This window comes from Mastigoproctus giganteus, chromosome 11, assembly GCF_048544385.1.
Source record: "Mastigoproctus giganteus isolate SK-2022 chromosome 11, ASM4854438v1, whole genome shotgun sequence".
Taxonomy (NCBI): domain Eukaryota; kingdom Metazoa; phylum Arthropoda; class Arachnida; order Uropygi; family Thelyphonidae; genus Mastigoproctus; species Mastigoproctus giganteus.
This window is the reverse complement of record NC_143585.1, coordinates 30,771,812-30,790,708: the sequence shown is the minus strand read 5'-3', so window position 1 is coordinate 30,790,708 and position 18,897 is coordinate 30,771,812. Positions and strand designations below refer to the sequence as shown.

Here is an 18,897-nt window from a genome sequence, read left to right as displayed (position 1 = left end):
ATTCTTGTCTAGATGATCCTGCAGTGCTTCTTTAACCAGTGCCTCCATTAATTTTCCTGGAACAGAAGTTAAACTAACAGGTCTATAATTACTTGTGTCAGCCTTTGATCCTCCTTTGTGAATTGGGGTTACATTTGCACATCTCCAGTCTATGGGTACCTCCCCAGAGTCCAAAGAAGCTTTCATAATTATGGCTAGGGGTTTGCTTACTTCCTTTGCTGCCTTCTTTAATATAACTGGATAGATCCCATCCACCCCAGGTGCCTTTTTTATGTTTATCCTCAACAATCTCTCCTCCACTTTCCTCTCAGTTATTACAAAATCATCTAGCTCACTGCCAATGTTTACTTTACCTACGTCATTTTCCTTCCTGAATAACTCCTCATGCGTGAATGTAGATGCAATATACTCGTTTAGATTGTTAGCCACCTGAGCAGGATCCTCAACTGTTGAACCATCAATATCCGGTGGACCAATCTGATTCATCCCTTTCCTTCTTGAGTTTAAATAGGTAAAGAACTCTTTTCTGTTTTTCTTTGCATCCTTTGCCAAAGATTTTTCGTAGTCTGCCTAATCTCCTTTGTGACTTGGTTACAGACCAACTTATATCTATCATAGGCTTCCATGTCGCCCATTAATTTGTATGTATCCCATGCATTTTTCTTCTCTGCCACATGTCTCATTAGTTCATCTGACAACCATTTAGGCCTAAACCTTGAACAATATTTCTTAGTTGGTATGTAAAGCCTGGTAGCTTCCAAGATTAGTTCCTTGAATGCTTCCCATTTTGAGTTTGCTGTTGGTAACATCATCAGTTGGTCCCACTGTATAGAATTTAAATACTGTCTCAGACCATCATAGTCGCCTTTACGAAAACAAAAACCCTTCCCTTTACCTCTGATGGTAGTTACCTCCTTGAGTAAATCCCACTTCAACACACTGTGATCACTGCCACCTAGTGGTTCATTTATCTGCAGATTCTTAATGCATGAAGAATCACTACTGATAATCAGATCAAGAGTATTGCTCCCTATTGTTGCCTCCCGAACATGCTGATGTAGAAAACAATCATCCAATAAATCCACAAGAGCCTGGCTAGTGTGTGAGTGACCAACCCACAAATTCCAGTCAATATCTGGGAAATTAAAATCCCCCATTATAAGACTTCTGGTGTTCCATTGATACATCAGAGAAATCCAAGATCATTATTAGTGGCAAGCTTGTACAGCATCAGCCAAGAAAAAAAAAAAAAAAAAAAAAAAACACTTCCCATTTAATTATCCATTCTCTCCAAAAGTTTGTACAATTCTTCCTTAAATTTATTTAAGCTATCAACTTCCACAATGGAAGATTGTGGAAGTCGTTCCTCAATTTGAATTTATGTTACCTCAAGTGCATAATCTGAGCAAGAGCAAGAATCCCATCAGCATTGAGCTTGCTCAAACCGTTCAAAGCCTTATGCACCTCAATCAAATCACTGCAACTTGCAGAACTTAAGCCTTTCTTGTAAGAGTACCCCTTATATATTAATGACCGTAAGCTGCAGCCATATTCTAGGTTTTATGCGAACTACAGCCTGAAGTGAAGAAGTTGGCAAACAGTCTGCTGTCGCAAGTGCAGTTGGAATCAGCTAACATTATGAATATTCAGAACACCTTCCACTTCCACCTACAGTTGACTCACTTTTTTGCTATTGGACCATCAAATATTATTCAGAAGCTATATTCGCACACAAATGAACTGAGTTGACGCGCAGATATATTTTTTAAACCCCCGGAATTCGCATGTTTTGTTCACATGAGCTCATTTCGTCTTCGTTGGTGGGTTGATCTACGTGTATGATTTTAGTTTGATTTCCAAAGAGTACGCAAACTAAGCATGCAAATTTGACTATACCTTAATATTTGTTTACCATTGTATATTTTCATCATTTCATATTCATCAAAAATGAATATTTTCTAATTTATGTACAGAATATGAGGTGTAATCAAAAGGTTTCTGGATTTAAAAGAAATTTTACTTATCGAGTATTTCACGTCACCTTCATTTTGCTGTCACATCCCTTTGGGATATGACACAACAAATTCCAAAGTTTTTATGCCGTTAAAAGCATTCCAGAGGCCCTGTTTTTATCTCTTTCAGTGTTCTTTGAGATATTTTCGGTATCTTTGCTATTGTTGCTGTAACATTTTAAGCACATCAGTGACTTTAGACCCTACCCCCAGGGGCTCACATCTGGTGAGTATGGGCTTGGCACACCCAGGGTTCTGAGCTGGATATCATCATTCTTCTCTTTCTTGGTGATTCCCTTCTACTTATCTCTCTTTCTCTCAGGGTAATTCAGAATTTTTTTTTTTTTTTTTTTTTACCTGGTGCACCATAAGCCTCAGGCTTCCTTGCACCATATGGCTAATAATAATATTCTGCAGTGTATGTCTGTACCACTTGTGACTTGCGATTCTGATGATGCCCCATCCATTGAACCTGTATCATCAGAGGTTGCAATATAACATGTAACAGATAAGGGGGAAGTGGAAAAAAACCAGAAATGCAGAATTCTTACAGCCCCAGTTGAAGAAGCCTTTAGAAATTCTTCCAGTCTATGTTGGGACTTAAATTCAGACCTTTCCAAAGAAGTGATAAGAGGTGAAATCTATATACTGTCATGGAGGACTCTTTCCCAACAGCAGTGCAATCGTTACATAAGTCCCGAAGATTAGTAGTACACTGAGTGGATGGAAATCATGAGATACCTACCTAGTAACTGGTAGGCCCACCTTTCACCAGGATAAGGCCAGTCATACGGCGAGACATTGAGTCTACTAGTTCACAAAAGCGTTCCAAGAGTATTTCCATCCATGCTTGCTGCACCGCTGACCATAATTCTGCCGCATTTCTGGGTGGAGAATCCAAAGCTCCAATAGACCTTTCCATAGCATCCTAAAGATGCTCCACAGAGTTCATGTCTGATGAACAGGGAGATCATTCCATGGTGGTAAAATCTGCGGAATGCTCTTCGAACCATGTTCTAGTCACCGCAGTTCTGTGGGGAGGCTTTGTCCTGCTGGAAGAATCCACTGCCGTGGGTGCACGATGACCATGAAGGGATGCAACACATAACCTGGACTGTTCAGAGATGCCTCTAGATCAGGGATTCTCAACGGGGACGATATTGCCCCCAAAGGGGCGAAAAAATCATGGGTATTATAATGGTTTGTGGCCCTCCAAAGTCCAACCCTCCATGACATCTTATTTCTTAATATTTAATTTCTCATTGGGTTTCATTTTCCCCTGAGACAATTGAATTTTAATATATAGGCATATTATATTAGCAATGAGTGAGAAATTTTGATAAAAGGAAGATAGTGGGCATAATTTAATTCAACCACCTTTGATTTTCATAAGCATTAAATGCCTAAGTGCTTTCAGAGGTAATATCTCTGCAATCCTTGGCATTTGCACCTTTCTGATAGGTAAGACCTTGGTGGCGGTATGGTTTATTTATTTATCCTTTTGTTTTATTGGTCAATTTATGAGACATGGATGGGATGAGGAAATGTTTGTCTATTGCTTCTGGGGTCCTCCCCACACCGGGTGGAAAAAGGCCTGGGTTTTTTTTTCACTCCGTGGCTGAGTTAGTCGGCCTCAGGCGTAGATAGTAAGGTTTTTCTCCCCAGTAACTGGGGTTTTTCCGTCCAGCAAAACAGGAAAATCGACCATAGAACATACGCAATTTACAGGTTACAAATACGGGTTAATGTATTTAATTACGGGCAACCCTAAAATAATAATAATTTATTGTTTCTGGGGTTGCTCACCATGGACCGCTGCTTCTGTGGGGCAGCTGAGGACTGGCACCACATCTTGATTGAATGTCATTATGACAAATACAGGAATCGAATAAAAACTGAAAACCCAAACGTCTCACCTAACCATCTAGACTGGCTCCTGAACCTGGAGAGCCTTACACTACTACACACATTTGCTCCTCATATCTTTTATAGAAGGAAGACTATTTCTTAGAGCCAACACGACAAGCACTTAAATTGTCCTGGATTATGTTCGATCTGCAGGCTCACTCTGCCCAGTAAAAAAAGAAGAAAAAATTTAAATTGTTAATTATTATATATTTTATTAATTTTAATTTATTAATTAATTTTATTTTGTTATTTACTTTTTTCTAATAATTCTCTTTGCGCTCTGCTCTGGGACTCTCCTGGCTCAGGAGTAGCAACAGCACTCTCCTGATAATCTTCCCCTCACAATCTCCATCCTGAGCAGGATGAAAAACTTTCTTCTTCTCTTTCTTTTTAAATCTGTCATCCTGTAGTTGGCACTCTGGCCAATGCTCTTCTCCTTTCTACAACCAAGGTGCAGGTCAAGATAAAAAAAAAAAAGGAAAATAAAAGGAGGAAAAAAAAAAAAAAAAAAAAAAAGGAAAAAGGGTGAAAAAAAATTATTTTTTAAAATTATTTATTTAGATATATTTATTTTAATTTTTCCTCGCAATCTGCTTTCTCCTGGGGTTCCCCAGGTCAGGGTAGCACAGCACATCCTCTAATTTTTTTCCCCTCTTGCATTTCATCCTGGATTGGGACTTCTCTGGGCTAGGGAGTTCCCCATCCTCTCTTCCCCTTCCCCTTTGATTGCTTACTTTTTCTCCCGAGGAAATTCTTCTTTCCACAAGGAGGCCTTCCCGCAGCTAGGGACCAGTACCTGGAAGCGGTCATTCAGGGTAGCCAAAAGGCCAAAACAAAACACTAAATTACAGAACACACATCTAAAAAAAGCTTTTTTTTTTTAAATTCTTTATTTTTACCTTTCTCCCTCTACCCTCACCCTGCATGGTTTGGACCTTTCTGATACGGAAAAAAAATAGGAGAAAAAAAAATTTTTTTTCAGTACACAAGGCCTTATTTTAAGTTTTTAAAACTGAACAGAGCAACGAGGCGGACAGGAACCTATGTCCTAGGAGCCAGCCAAAACACAAATTAAAAAAATATATATATGTTTCTACTTGTCTGCGCAGTAGCACAGTGGTATCATCACCATCCTCCCCACACTGGGTGGAAAAGGCCCAGGTTCGAATCCCATTGATGATACGAGGAACTTGGTTTTTTTTTTCACTCTGTGGCTGAGTTAGTCAGTCTCAGGCATAATAGCAAGGTTTTTCTGCAGAAACTGGGTTTTTTTTCGTCCAGCAAAACAGGCAAATTGACCAGAGAACACGTGATTTAGACACAAATATGGGTTAATGTAATCAATTACGGGTAACCCTAATATAATAATAATAAATTGTTTCTGCTTTCTATGTGACAATTAGTATTGATTTATTGTTTCCCTGTGGAAGTTGTTTATTTTCGATCTGCAGTGCTTTTGTGAGTGGCATGGGCTGTTAAATAAAATAAAAACAGAAATACTTCATAATAAAACAGGCCTACGTGCTCTGGATTCATAATGCGAAAATTTATTTTTATTTTGTTACACAGAGCATTAAAACTACGATAAATGAATTAGCTTTCGGCTGGGTGGCAGCCTTCATCAGATTTTTCAAAGTATTTTAATCTGATGAAGGCTGCCACCCAGCCGAAAGCTAATTCATTTATCGTAGTTTTAATGCTCTGTGTAACAAAATAAAAATAAATTTTTGCAGAAATACTTCCTTATTTAAGAACACAGAAATAAATGAAGATGAAATGATTGTCTTATAAAATTGTAGAAACAGGTAGTGCTCATACAGTTGCTGAGACTGTTATACAACCTGCATTAGACTAATTTCAACAGTGATGCATCAAAATCCTTCCAGTATTTTAAAAGCATTGCCATTGAGCAACGATTCAATTCAAAGACAAATCGATGAGATGTCAGTTAACATTGAAGAGCAGCTGACAAACTAAAAACTAGAAAATTTTCTATTCAGATTGATGAATCCACAGTTACTAACAATAAGGCCCTCCTAATGGTATACATTCATTATTTTGATGATTTTAAAATTCAAGAAGAGATGTAGTTTGTAAAATCTATAGAAACCGACTGTACTGAAGCATCCATTTTTTCTGCTGTAAAAGCATGGTTTGATGAAAAAAGCACCATTGGAAAATTTGGTATCTTGTGACACTGATGGTTGGAAGACAAAGATTTTATAGTCCACCTAAACGAAGTATGTCCAGAAGTTCTTGCAATACACTGCATTGTGCACCATCATCTGGCTGCAAAAAATATTACTCCAGTTCTTTATCAATCTCTGAATAGTTATTAAAACCATCAATAAAATAAAGTCGCATGGCAAATCATGATCGCCTTTTCAGAAAATTGTGTTGATATGTAGAACAGTATGTGAGGCTTCTTTTACGTACAGAAGTTAGAAACTGTCTAACAAGACTTGTAAACTTTTTTGATACAATAATTAGTTTTTTAGAGAGTGAAAGTGACACAGATTTAGCAAACAAAGCAGATCAGCAAACACAAAAACAACATACAGTATGCTATATAGCTTGGATTTTTCGAAAACGTAATGTTGTCTCACTTCAACTTCAAGGGAAATTATGGTGATAGACTACAAACTATTAAATAAATAAACTATAGACTACAAACTATTGAAGTTTTCACTGAAAAATGGAAATATTTGAAAGCAATTTCATGGTATGCAACAGTTAGATGAAATCAATGAATCATCTCAGGGGCTCACATCTGGTATGGGCTTGGCACGCCCAGGATTCCGAGCTGGATATCGTCATTCTTCTCCTTCTCTTTCTTGGTTATTCCCTTCTACTCTCTTACTCTCTCTCTCTCTCTCTCTCTCTCTCTCTCTCTCTCAGAGTAATTCAGTAATTCAAATTTTTTTTTTGGCTGGTGCAGCATAAGCCTCAGGCTTCCTTGCACCATATGGATAATAATAATCTCTCACTGAGAATGATCTTAAGAATTATTCAGATTATTTGTGTTCTTTAAAACATGAAATGAAAAATATTTTCAGATTTATTTTCTTTTGAAGTGAAGCTATGAATGTTAGATCCATTTAGATGTGATGCCGGGTCTGCTAGTGAAGAAAATCAAGAACTCATTGAAATAAAATGTAACGAAGAATGCAAATAAAAATTCAAAAAGGTGGAATGGCTGAGTGGGGATCAAAACCAACTAAACTTCTTTATCCATTAATATAGTCTGAAATGGCCAAAGTACTTCTTTGTTTTCCAGTCTTATGTGATTGAAAGTGGTTTTAGTTCAGTAAATAAAATATTAACAAAGGAAAGAAACAATTGATACATGTTCAAGAGAAGACATTAGAATTAAACTTAACAACGTCATACCAAACATAGAACTTTTAGCTAAGCATCAGGCTCAGGGATACCACTGAATAAAAAGAGTATTTATTTATTTATTAAGAGTAAATATTTTCTTGTTTAAAATTTCATGGGGGACCAATTAGGCAAAAAAATTGTCTATAAAAGCCCTTTAGAGGTTCCAACGTGTGCCAGTTGAACACGCTCCACCGGCATTGCAAAAGGTGACACAATATATACTCAAAGACTCAAATCTACCTTTAATCAAGAATTTTTTTCCATTTCAAAAATGAAAATTTGAAGTGATAATTGAATGCTAAAGCAGTCATCTGATAAATCCGGAAAATTTCTGCTACTATAGGAGTGACTGACCCACAAGTTCCTGTCACTATCTGGAAATTTAAATTCCCCTAAAAACCCATTCTGATTTTGCTTGCCCATTCTGTCTGTGCAGTTGTTTGTTATACTTGTCAGTCATTTGGCTTATAACATACTCCTGCTCTAATTTTTGATTACTTAGTGTTTACATCACACAAAATGACTGTCATCAGTAAGGGTCCCTTATAGAGTTCATGCCTTGTGTTTATGTAGTAGGGTTTTAGGAGCATCAGCGACTAAGGCCATATTGCTCTGTATATATTGTCTGTAAATTGCATATTTTCTGTGGTTGATTTTCAGCTTGCTAAATGAAAAACTTGAGTTTCTGGGAGAAAAAACTATACTACCCTTGCCTGAGACCAACTAACTCAGCCACATTGTGAAAAAAAGGCCTATAAAAATTCCTCGCCACGACAGGACTCAAACTCAGTAGTTTCCACCAGGTGTGAGGAGGGCAGCGATTCTACCAACTCTGCTACCCACAAGGGTATGCCTCGTCATGTGGTATTACCAATGGCAAGATCACCTACATCAACTGGATCCACTGTCTTAACTTCTAAGTGCTTCTTAAGGGCATAATTCCTTCCCTTCTGCCATGTATTTTCTATGTCGTACTTGCCACATTCAAATTCCACATCAATTATGTCCGAGTGTCATGTCTCCAATAACACTATAATGTCCACATTTGTGATGACAAACTTTAAATTTGTTTACTATACTTCTAGCATTAGTATGCGTACAAATATGAGCATGTGCACCTGTTTTTGCTCTTTGTAGCCCTAACACACCTCATACCACAGGGGTCCACACCTGGTGAGTATGGGCTTGGCACACCCAGGGTCCTGAGCTGGATATCATCATTCTTCTCTTTCTTGATTCCTTTCTAATTCTCTCTCTCTCTCTCTCTCTCTCTCTCTCTCTCAGGGTAACTCAGGAATTTTTTTTTTTTGGCTGGTGCAGCATAAGTCTCAGGCTTCCTTGCACCATATGGCTAATAATAATAACATTGGCATGTGACATGAGGACTCCCAGCAGGTGTTGTAACCTCAAAGCCTTGCTTTCTGTGCCCCAACAGAAGTCTAAGAATGACTTTCATCTCTGCTTAGAGCTGCTGTTAATGTATTAATCTGCATATCCCACAAACTAGCAGTTTTCCAACCTAACTTTCACTTCTTCAGCATTGGTAAATATTCTTGCATCCCATATTGGAGCTTATCTTATCCAGTAAAAAGTCTTTCATATTAACAAGCAACTTGAATACATACCTCTTTGGTACTGTGTAATTTGATCATATTTTGGTACCCATTCTCCTCAGCAATGCTAAAAAATAAGTACGAAAACCTTGGTGGCACTTTAATTCTGCACTGGAATATTGTCTAGTAAAAAAATGATTGCTTTTGCAGAATCTGAAGTCGAGGCCATGTAACCACAGCCTATTATAATGAAGGACACTATGTCTAGTATGGTATCCTTCTAATTTTACTTGTACAGTCAGAGGATGCTTAGACAAAAACATCAGAGGCAGGTAAATAAGATGCTTGGTGCAGTGGGGTTGCACCCTGACTTGTCACCATCTGATTTCTTTCTGTGGCAATATTTGAAGTCAGTTGTTTATGCAAACTGACCTCACACAATCAACTAAGCAAAAGATAACACTGACAAAATGTGAAAAAATTAGCAAAGAAATAAACTAGTCTTTTATTCCAAAGTAAGAGTTTGGATCACAATAAACACATGCAAAACATTACAAGATGTGCAATTCAAACATCTAATGTATTAAACTGCATATGACAACAGATATTTGTAAGACCTTTTATATTTAATAATTGTATATCTCAGGGGCCACATGCTGTTAGGTTTTACACACATTAGACTTAGGTAAAATTGTGCCTTTTGGCCAAATTGTATTATATCGGTACAAGAGTGTGTCTGTAGGTTAATTGTGTTGAAAAACTCAGAATAAATTATGAAGAAAAGCCCTGCTTCCTCCACCTGAAATCAGCTAACAACAGCCTCAATTGGAGAGGACTTTATAAATTCCTCATTGACAGGAATTGAAGCAATAAGTAACAAGGGACAAAACGACTGTACTGTCATGGATGACAAGTCACATACCGTTTATGTCAATTGTAATGCAATCAAAATTTTTTGTAATTTCTGTCAGTATGGTTAATGGTTAACCTGTGGACAAAGAATCCTTAGAAAATGATGTTAAATTTTTTTAGTACATATTTCTCATTACTTTTCAACAATAGAATAAATACATATTTAATAGATTTACAGCATTTATACAAGACGAAATACACAATGCCAATTTTTATAAAAGCGGTGTTTTGCTAATAAGGTGGTTATCAGAATATGGATGAAAAATTACATGCTCAGTTTTAAATAAATCCCCTTCCTTCCAACAACTGTTGCTGCATGAGCTTATAATTACGGTCCCAAATTCCACTGCTGGACCTATACATAGGTGAAATGAGAACAAAAAAAAAAAAAAATTGTTTTAATATAATTTCTGATGACATTTATAAAAACCTTTTGATAAATTAGAAAATTTCATAAATAACTGATTTAGATATAAAAAAGCACAAAGAAAATATGAAAGCATAATTAATAAAGATATATAAATAAAAAAAAAACTAACAATACATAATACAGTAGACTGTTGAGATAACGGCACTCCAAATAATGTAATATTTGAGCTAACGGCACATTGAGATTGAATGTTTACATACAGCACAGATGTCTTGCAGTGCCAAAAAAAAAAAAAAAAAAAAAACCGGCAAGTTGCGTGATTACTGTACTTATCTACGTTCGTCACTTTGAAAGTGACTTCTGTACTGATATCCTGGATTATACCACTGTTTTACATTTATTTTAAATTAAAAACTCCTCACCATGGCTCCTAAAGTTAATAAACCTGATACAGAGATGAAAAGAAGAATAACATTAAGCATTATTAGCATTAGTAGAGGCATTTGATGCAAGAAAGCAAGCTTATGCAGCAACAGCCAAAAAAAAAAAAAAAAAAACCCACTTCCACTTCACCCCTCTATTCGTTTAAAATACCTGTCCAGCTGAGCCTTAAACTTATTTAGGCTATCAACCTCCACTACAAGGGATGGAAGTCTGTTCCACCAACCAACCACCCGCTGGCTAAAGGCAAATTTCCGCATATCTATCCTACATCTGTCTTTCCTCAATTTGAATTTATGCCCTCTCAGGTGATTTTTCTGAGCTAGAGGAAGAATCCCATCAGCATTGAGCATGGTCAAACCATTCAAGGCTTTATACACCTCTATCAGATCACCTCGCTGGTGCCTAGTCTCCAGACACTGTAATTTGCAAAACTTAAGCCTTTCTTCGTAAGAGCACCCCTTTGTTCCATTCACTAATCTTGTTGCCCTTCTCTGTACACGTTCCAGCAGCTCTACAGCCTTCTTGAAATGAGGCCTCCAGACCTGTATACAGTACTCTAGGTGTGGCCTGACCATTGCCTTATACAAGGGAATAATCACTTCCTTATCCCTGCTGGAAAAATTCCTGTATATCATTGACAATACTCCATGAGCTACTCTTGCAGCCCGTCTGCACTGCTCAGAGAACTTCATATCTGCCTGCACAACCACCCCCAAGTCCCTTTCATTCTCTATCACTGTCAGCGTAGTACCGCAGAGTTGATACGTTGCTCTGGGGTTGCTGTTTCCCATGTGTAGTACTTTACATTTGTCAATGTTAAACTTCATTTGCCACCTCTCAGCCCATCTGCTCAACCTTTCCAGATCCTGTTGCAGTAGCATAGTGTCAGTAGTGTCCTTGACAACCCTGCCAACCTTTGTATCGTCTGCAAACTTGGACATTAAGCTTCATATACCATCATCAATATTATTTATAATTACAGAAAACAATAATGGACCCAACACTGAGCCCTGAGGGACTCCACCAATAACATTAGTCCACGATGAGCAGTGTCCATTGATTACCACTCTCTGTCTTCTCCCCCTCAACCACCCCTTTATCCATAGCAGCAATTTGCCTCCAATGTCACACTGCTCCAATTTGTGTAGCAGTCTGCCATGTGCAACAGTATCAAAAGCCTTTCTAAGATCCAAGTATATAATATCAAAGCTATTCCCTGCATCCTGTTCTTTTGTGACTGCATCATAGTATCCAATCAAATTGGTCAGGCAAGACTTCCCCTTAACAAAACCATGCTGTGTCCGAGCTATAACTGAAGTCTTGTCTAAATGATCCTGCAGTGCTTCTTTAACCAGTGCCTCCATTATTTTCCTGGAACAGAAGTTAAGCTCACAGGTCTATAATTACTTGTGTCAGCCTTTGATCCTCCTTTGTGAATTGGGGTCACATTTGCACATCTCCAGTCTGTGGGTACCTCCCCTGAGTCCAAGGAAGCTCTCATAATTATGGCTAAGGGTTTGCTTACTTCCTTTGCTGCCTCCTTTAATATAACTGGATAGATCCCATCCACCCCGGGTGCCTTTCTTGTGTTTATCTTCAACAGTTTCTCCTCCACTTTACTCCCAGTTATTTCAAGATTCTGTAGCTTACTGCTAGAGTTGAATACACCTCTGGCATTCCCCTCGCTGAATAACTCCTCATGTGTGAATGTTGATGCAAAATATTCATTTAGTTTGTTAGCTACCTGAGCAGGATCATCAACAGTTGACCCATCAATATCAAGTGGACCAATCTGATTCATCCCCTTCCTTCTAGAGTTTACATAAGTAAAGAACTCTTTGCTGTTTTTCTTTGCATCCCTTGCCAAGGATTTCTCGTAATCTGCCTTCGCCTGCCTAACCTCTTTTGTAACTTGGTTGCATATCAACTTGTATCTATCATAGGCTTCTGTGTCATGTGTTAATTTGTAAGTATCCCATGCATTTTTCTTCTCTGCCATATGCCTCATTAGTTCATCTGACATCCATTTTGGCCTAAACCTTGAACAATATTTCTTAGCTGGTATGTAAAGCCTAGTAGCTTCCAAGATAAGTTCTTTGAATGCTTCCCATTTTGCATTTGCTGTTGGTAACATGATCAGTTGGTCCCACTGTATAGAATTTAAATACTGTCTCAGTCCATCGTAGTTGCCTTTACGAAAGCAATAACCCTTCCCTTTACCCCTAATGGTAGTTACCTCTTTGAGTAAATCCCACTTCAGCACACTGTAATCACTGCCACCTAGTGGTTCATTTATCTGCAGATTCTTAATGCATGAAGAATAACTGCTGATAATCAAATCAAGAGTATTACTCCCTCTAGTTGCCTCCCGAACATGCTGATGTAGAAAACAATCATCCAATAAATCCACAAAAGCCTTGCTAGTGTGTGAGTGACCAACCCACAAATTCCAGTCAATATCTGGGAAATTAAAATCCCCCATTATAAGACTCTCTGATTTACTGGCCCACTCTATTTCCCTGTACAGTTTCTTATTATACTCATCAGAGTCATTAGGCCTATAGCACACTCCTACTCTCAATTTTGATCTCCCAATGCTTATGTCACACCAAACTGACACTGCACTGTCCAGCGATGTCGACTGGCTTCACTTCCTTGGTTTTTATGTGTTTCTTAACTAATAGCATAACCCCTCCCCCCTTCCTATCCTGTCTATCCTTTCTGTAGACGTTACAGAAGCTTAGTGACAAACTTTGATATAATCCAAACTATTATATTCGGGTCACCTGGAACGTTAATTCATATACCCATGTGCATTGTGTGTTCTTCCCCCAGTTTCTGGCAGAAAAAACCTTGCTATCTATGCTCGAGACCAACTAACTCAGCGAAGGAGTGAAAATAAGCCAACAAAAGTTCCTCACATCATCGACTGGATTCGAACACTGGCCTTTTCCACCCAGTGTGGGGAGGACAGTGATGATACCACTGTGCTACTGCGTAGACTAAACTTGATATAATAAAGAAAATATAACAGGGCATAAGCAAGAATGTATTAATGGCAGAATATAACATTGGTTCGTCAACACATCCGTTTTTTATGTGCAGTTAATAAAATTGCATTCTTAATCTCTCTATTTCTTGTTTTACCTTATTATTTCTGCATTAAATATATAAAAAAATAAAACTTTCTAGATAATGGAAAATTTGAAATAACGGCACCTCGAACCCCCAAAGGTGCTGTTATTCTGAAAGTCTACTGAATTATGTTTGCTAAATTCTAACTCAAAATTTCATATATTAGAAGAGCTGCCATGGAGCTCTTCCAGAACTATTCCACATATTTTCTAATCCACCAAACTACTATTCACAAAGCATCTCATTTGGCTTAGAGAGTCTTCTCCACTATAGTTCAACTAATTTTTAAATTCCACCAATTCATTTTCAGGATTTAGAATTATAAATCCTTAGTTCGCAAAATATATTAACATTCAGTCCGTTAAAGATTAGATATTAAGCTGTGGAATAGTGTCAGAAACTATTATAATTCAACAAGAGATATATTTATAGAAACATTATATGAAGACTCGGCTACGGGCCTCCGTAGCCAAGTGGGCAGGAGCGGGAGTGCAGTAGCACACGTTCTTTGAGTAGACCGGGGTTCAAGCCCCTGACTGCTGAATACGGTCGATCTGCCAACCCGCACTGGACCAGCGTGGCAGATTATGGTCCATTTTTCCCCTCAGCATGAATTGTTGAGGAGGCTTCCATCCTGCAGTGGATTGATAATGGCTGAACTTTACTTTTTACTTTTATATGAAGTTTGAACAAAAAGGGAAAACTGTATACAGGCATCAGTGCTGTTAAATTTAAAGGGATGAGCTCTTTACAACTTACACCTAGGCAAGCAAGACCATGAGGCTTCAATATATATATTGAAATTTAAGATATAATATACCTGAAAATTGCCAGTATTATGTGGCTGGTTTGCCTTGTTTGTGGTATAAAAACCAGAGTTTGTGGAAGGGGGGGGGGGAAACAATGCACCAAGATGGGGTACCATGGTCAAAGTACATGAATAAAGTCTATAAAAGTTCTTCTTGATTATTTCTTAACTTCTGCCTGCAATGAGAATTTAATAAGGGGAAATAATTATAGTTATAAAGAATTCCACAACTAGGCGCTATAAATTCAAATTATAGAGGAAGAGGTTTAGACTAGATTGTAGGATGTTTTCTTTTAGCCAGAAAGTTGTTGATTACTGGAACAATTGAGTCTGCAGGTAGTTGAGGCTGAAAGTTTGAAGAAATTCAAAGATCAACTGGACAGCTATGTGAGGAGAGAAATGCATAATTTGTATTTTCATATCAACTTTTTTTCCCCTTTTGGTTGATACAGCAAAAGCCATGGCTTCCTTACACTATATGGCTAATACTAATACTAAAATATTCTTAAGATTTCATACTACCCGTAATTATAGGTAAGAAATAATAAAAATTAAATTTACAAAATAAAGATTCTTTTAAGTCTTTTACCTTCTGTTTTTGCTTCTTTTAACACAAGATTTTCTACTAATGCTGGCATCAGTTGCAATTCAAATACTCTGGGTTCTTTACAGTACTCACATGGGGGTAAAGACACATCTTGTGATTTCTGACTGCTCAAATATAGAGGCTTACCCTGCCAATTATACCTACAGTTAAAAATATCCAGATGATCAGTTATTAAAATAAGCCATGGAAAAGCATATTTCATGATATACACAAGTATTTCATATAAACAACATAAAAATCTGCTGACTACAAGTAATCTGCAGATAAACAATAAATTGTTCTACTGACATACAATGAACAACTGACTTCAAATTATTACAACTTTCCTGTCCTCATTCTCATTACAACTTCTTTCCGGTCCTCATCTTTCTCTCAATATTCAATCCTCTCATTTGCTATCAGAATCAAATGCTTGCTGATAAGACAGATGGTACATCTTTTAAACATACTTCTAGTAAAGAGGTGATGACACTGCACTTCTCAGCACTATGTAGTCAAAAAGGGCATATAGTAGGTAGAACTATTTTAGAGACGGAAAACACTTCAACAAAGGTGTGCAAAAGTCTTTGCCAATATCATTAAGGAGGGATTATGAATTCAGGGAAACTGCAAGCTGAGGAGGAGGACAGGATAACATAGACATGCATTTATCTTATATGGCCCAAAGTAATTCTTACACACAGAGTTTTTGTCTGCAACTGCAAAAGGCAATGTTGTTTCAAGACATACTAAGGATAGTGATGTTTCAAATGAACAGGAAGCTAATGTTATTGGGAAATAAGCTTAAATAACTTCAAGGGGTATGTCAACTGATGTTGCTAATGAACTGAACAGGTACTTTTCACTAACCTTTACAGACAAAAGCCTTTCATGACAAGGAGAAGCCATGTAACAGTTATATTAGTATTATTATTATTAGCCATTACTGATATAACTATTTGCATAGAGGCTGTATGCTTACAAATACTTGGTACAAATTAAAGCATTTTCTAGATAAAAATTGCATCAGATTCAAATTTTATTAAATCTCAAGGAAAAAATTAATTGAGATCTTGGATTAAATTTATTTCAATGCAAATTATATTAGAAAAAAAATTTTTGTTTCCCTAACATTTAGCTGTTAATAGTTTCAAACTTTTTTCTCAAATTACTGACTTCTAATTCTTTTTTATAATCTTAATGTTTTCTAACTTTAATTGAAACTTTAATTAATCATATGAATTGGAATAGAATTCCAATTCATATGAGATACCAGTTTATATGATTTATTGTGTATGCCTGAAACCAATATAGAATAATTCACCGGGAAAGCTTTAATCCCTCCACCTGAAAGAAGATTTTAACTTACTCCACTTTTAAGAACATACCACTTTGTGACACAGTTTAACTAATTTTTATTTTAACTTCATTTTTACAATAACCAATGAGACAAGTTTATTTTATTAAAAAAAAAGAAAAAAGAACTTACCTAATAATTTGCTGAGGATAGCATGCAATTCTCTTACAAAACTTATGAAACATTTTATCTCCATGCATGACTTCAGATTTCTCATACTGCTCAAGTAATTTGGACTTTTGATTGCTAAGAAAAGATTAATTAATGTAAATAAATGCCAACATTTATTTACATTTATATTTTATTACTATCACAGTTATCTATCCATTAACTACCCAGTTTCATAACACATCTGAATGCATAATAATAATGAGGTACTTGTTTACTCTAACAACATAGTAAATAATATGCAGCTGACTTCAATATTTTTAACAAGTTCATAGGCACATTTAATACTTCAATAATTTTATTCATTACTTTATGAAACCATCAAAGCATTAAATAACTGATATAAACTGACAACATAACCAGTAAAATCTATTTATTAAGAGCAATTGGGACACAAAATTCTAAAGGAAACCTGTAAAATTCCTGAGCACGAATAACAAAGTTTCTGCGGAGACTAAATACAATTTGTGATCTATTGCCACTATCAAAATCAGTAATTGTGTGGACTACTGTTTGGGGCGTTGTCATTGAGATGTCTCTCACAAGAAACAGCCATGCATATTTATATCAAGCAATAAGGATAGCAAAGTATGACAGTTTCAATTTAACCTCAGAAAATCTACCTGAAAACACTATTTCCGCATTTTCACTCAGTAATAAGTGAAACCCTGCTGTGATCTTGCTGAAATGACAGTTACTGATATCAAATCCATAGCCTATGGGAAAAAGAATCAAGTGAATCCATAAAAATCCTCAAAGTATATTATCTTCAATGAACTTAAGTCCATATATAACAATCTAAAAAGGGCACACTACACTGCAACTCAAAAGGAGGCTAAAGACTTCTAACAACAGTTTTTACACTTTATAAAGCAAAGAAGCAAGTCATTTTTTTTTTTGTTATTGTTATTTACCAAATTCTAAATGAAAATGAACTTCAAAGATACTCTGAAAGCTGAATGGAAAACATTAAATGTATGTTTTTCCAACATCACTCAGCCTGCTGGAAGTAATTTAAAATCATCTTTCAAGATCATTTTCAAGACCAATTTTCAAATGACCCAATTCAATAGCCTTTTTCTCAAATTTTTAATAAACTATGGAAAAGATTTGTAAGTAACCTTGAAAAGATTTGTAAGTAACTTCTACACGAACATACTGGTTTTCAATTGCAAAAGAGCTGGAAAAAAAAATGAGAGTTAAAATAATTCCCATGTGACTACCAACAAGTTAAAAACTGAATGGCAAATATTATGACACCTGCCAGCAGATTAAGTGACATATCTTCCAATGTCACTTAATCTACTGGCAACTGAAACTGGCAAGCGCAGTTTCAATATTTTATGAATACAAGATACTGCACTTGCCAGTATCTTGTATTTGTAAAATAAAATACAAGATACTGCACTTCTGAGGATTATTTTGATCATATTCAATAAGCATTTCTCAAATATTTGGATAAAAAACTATGAATAAAAAAAATAACTTCAAAAGCACCAAGCAGACTGATCCTGTATTTTGTAACAAAACTGATTAAGTAAGAAAAGTAAATTTTTCTTGCTGTGCTGTATCTCACATACAGTGGAATTCTCTTCTAATGTCAGTCAAAAAAACAATATCCTTTACATTAAAAATTACATACAGCCATGACCATGTGGTTCATTCAAATTGACCATGTGGCTTATTCAAAGGAACACCCCACAAAAAATGTGCAGCCAATTTTTAATTGAATGCTGTGGCAAGAGGCGCCTCCATAGCCAGGTGGGAAGGAGCAGCAGTGCGTAGCACACGCTTCTTGATTAGACCGGGGTTCGAGTCCGTCACCACCAAATACGGAGGATACGGAAAGGTCAGGAATGACCACCGCATATTCCCGGAGCAATATGGCCTTAGTTGCTAATGCTCCTAAAAACCAAATAACAAACAATAACAGCTGTGGCAAGAAAAAGTTATGCAATTGTTAATATTCCTCTTGCCATATGACTGTCCTAGAATACAGAAATTTCAATATCCCCTCCTATCCACATTTGATGAATCCTCTTCCACTAAAAGTATTACTAAGAAACTTCTACAGTATGCATCATTACAGACAAAGAGAATGCAGAAAAAACAAAAAAAGAAAAAGGAACCAATAAATTTTTCATCTCACATCACACAATATAGCAACCAACTATGCTCACACCACTGATGTAAACCTCATGTTTTTTTTTTTTTTTTAGTAAAATAAAGCAGTTTTATTAACCAGGATATCAATAACCCATTT

At 36.5% G+C, this 18,897-nt stretch overlaps 1 protein-coding gene across 1 annotated transcript in view; it reads right to left on the bottom strand.

Moving 5' to 3' along the window:
* Positions 1-9,978: 9,978 nt before the first annotated feature.
* Positions 9,979-18,897, bottom strand: part of trus (programmed cell death 2 like trus) — a 33,422-nt gene continuing 24,503 nt past the window's right edge. The window contains exons 5-7 of the mRNA XM_090384381.1: positions 16,599-16,712; positions 15,113-15,270; positions 9,979-10,121 (exon numbers count right to left, since the gene is read on the bottom strand). Coding sequence (XP_090240507.1) covers positions 9,979-10,121; positions 15,113-15,270; positions 16,599-16,712 — 415 coding nt within the window. The remainder of the gene's footprint in view (positions 10,122-15,112; positions 15,271-16,598; positions 16,713-18,897) is intronic.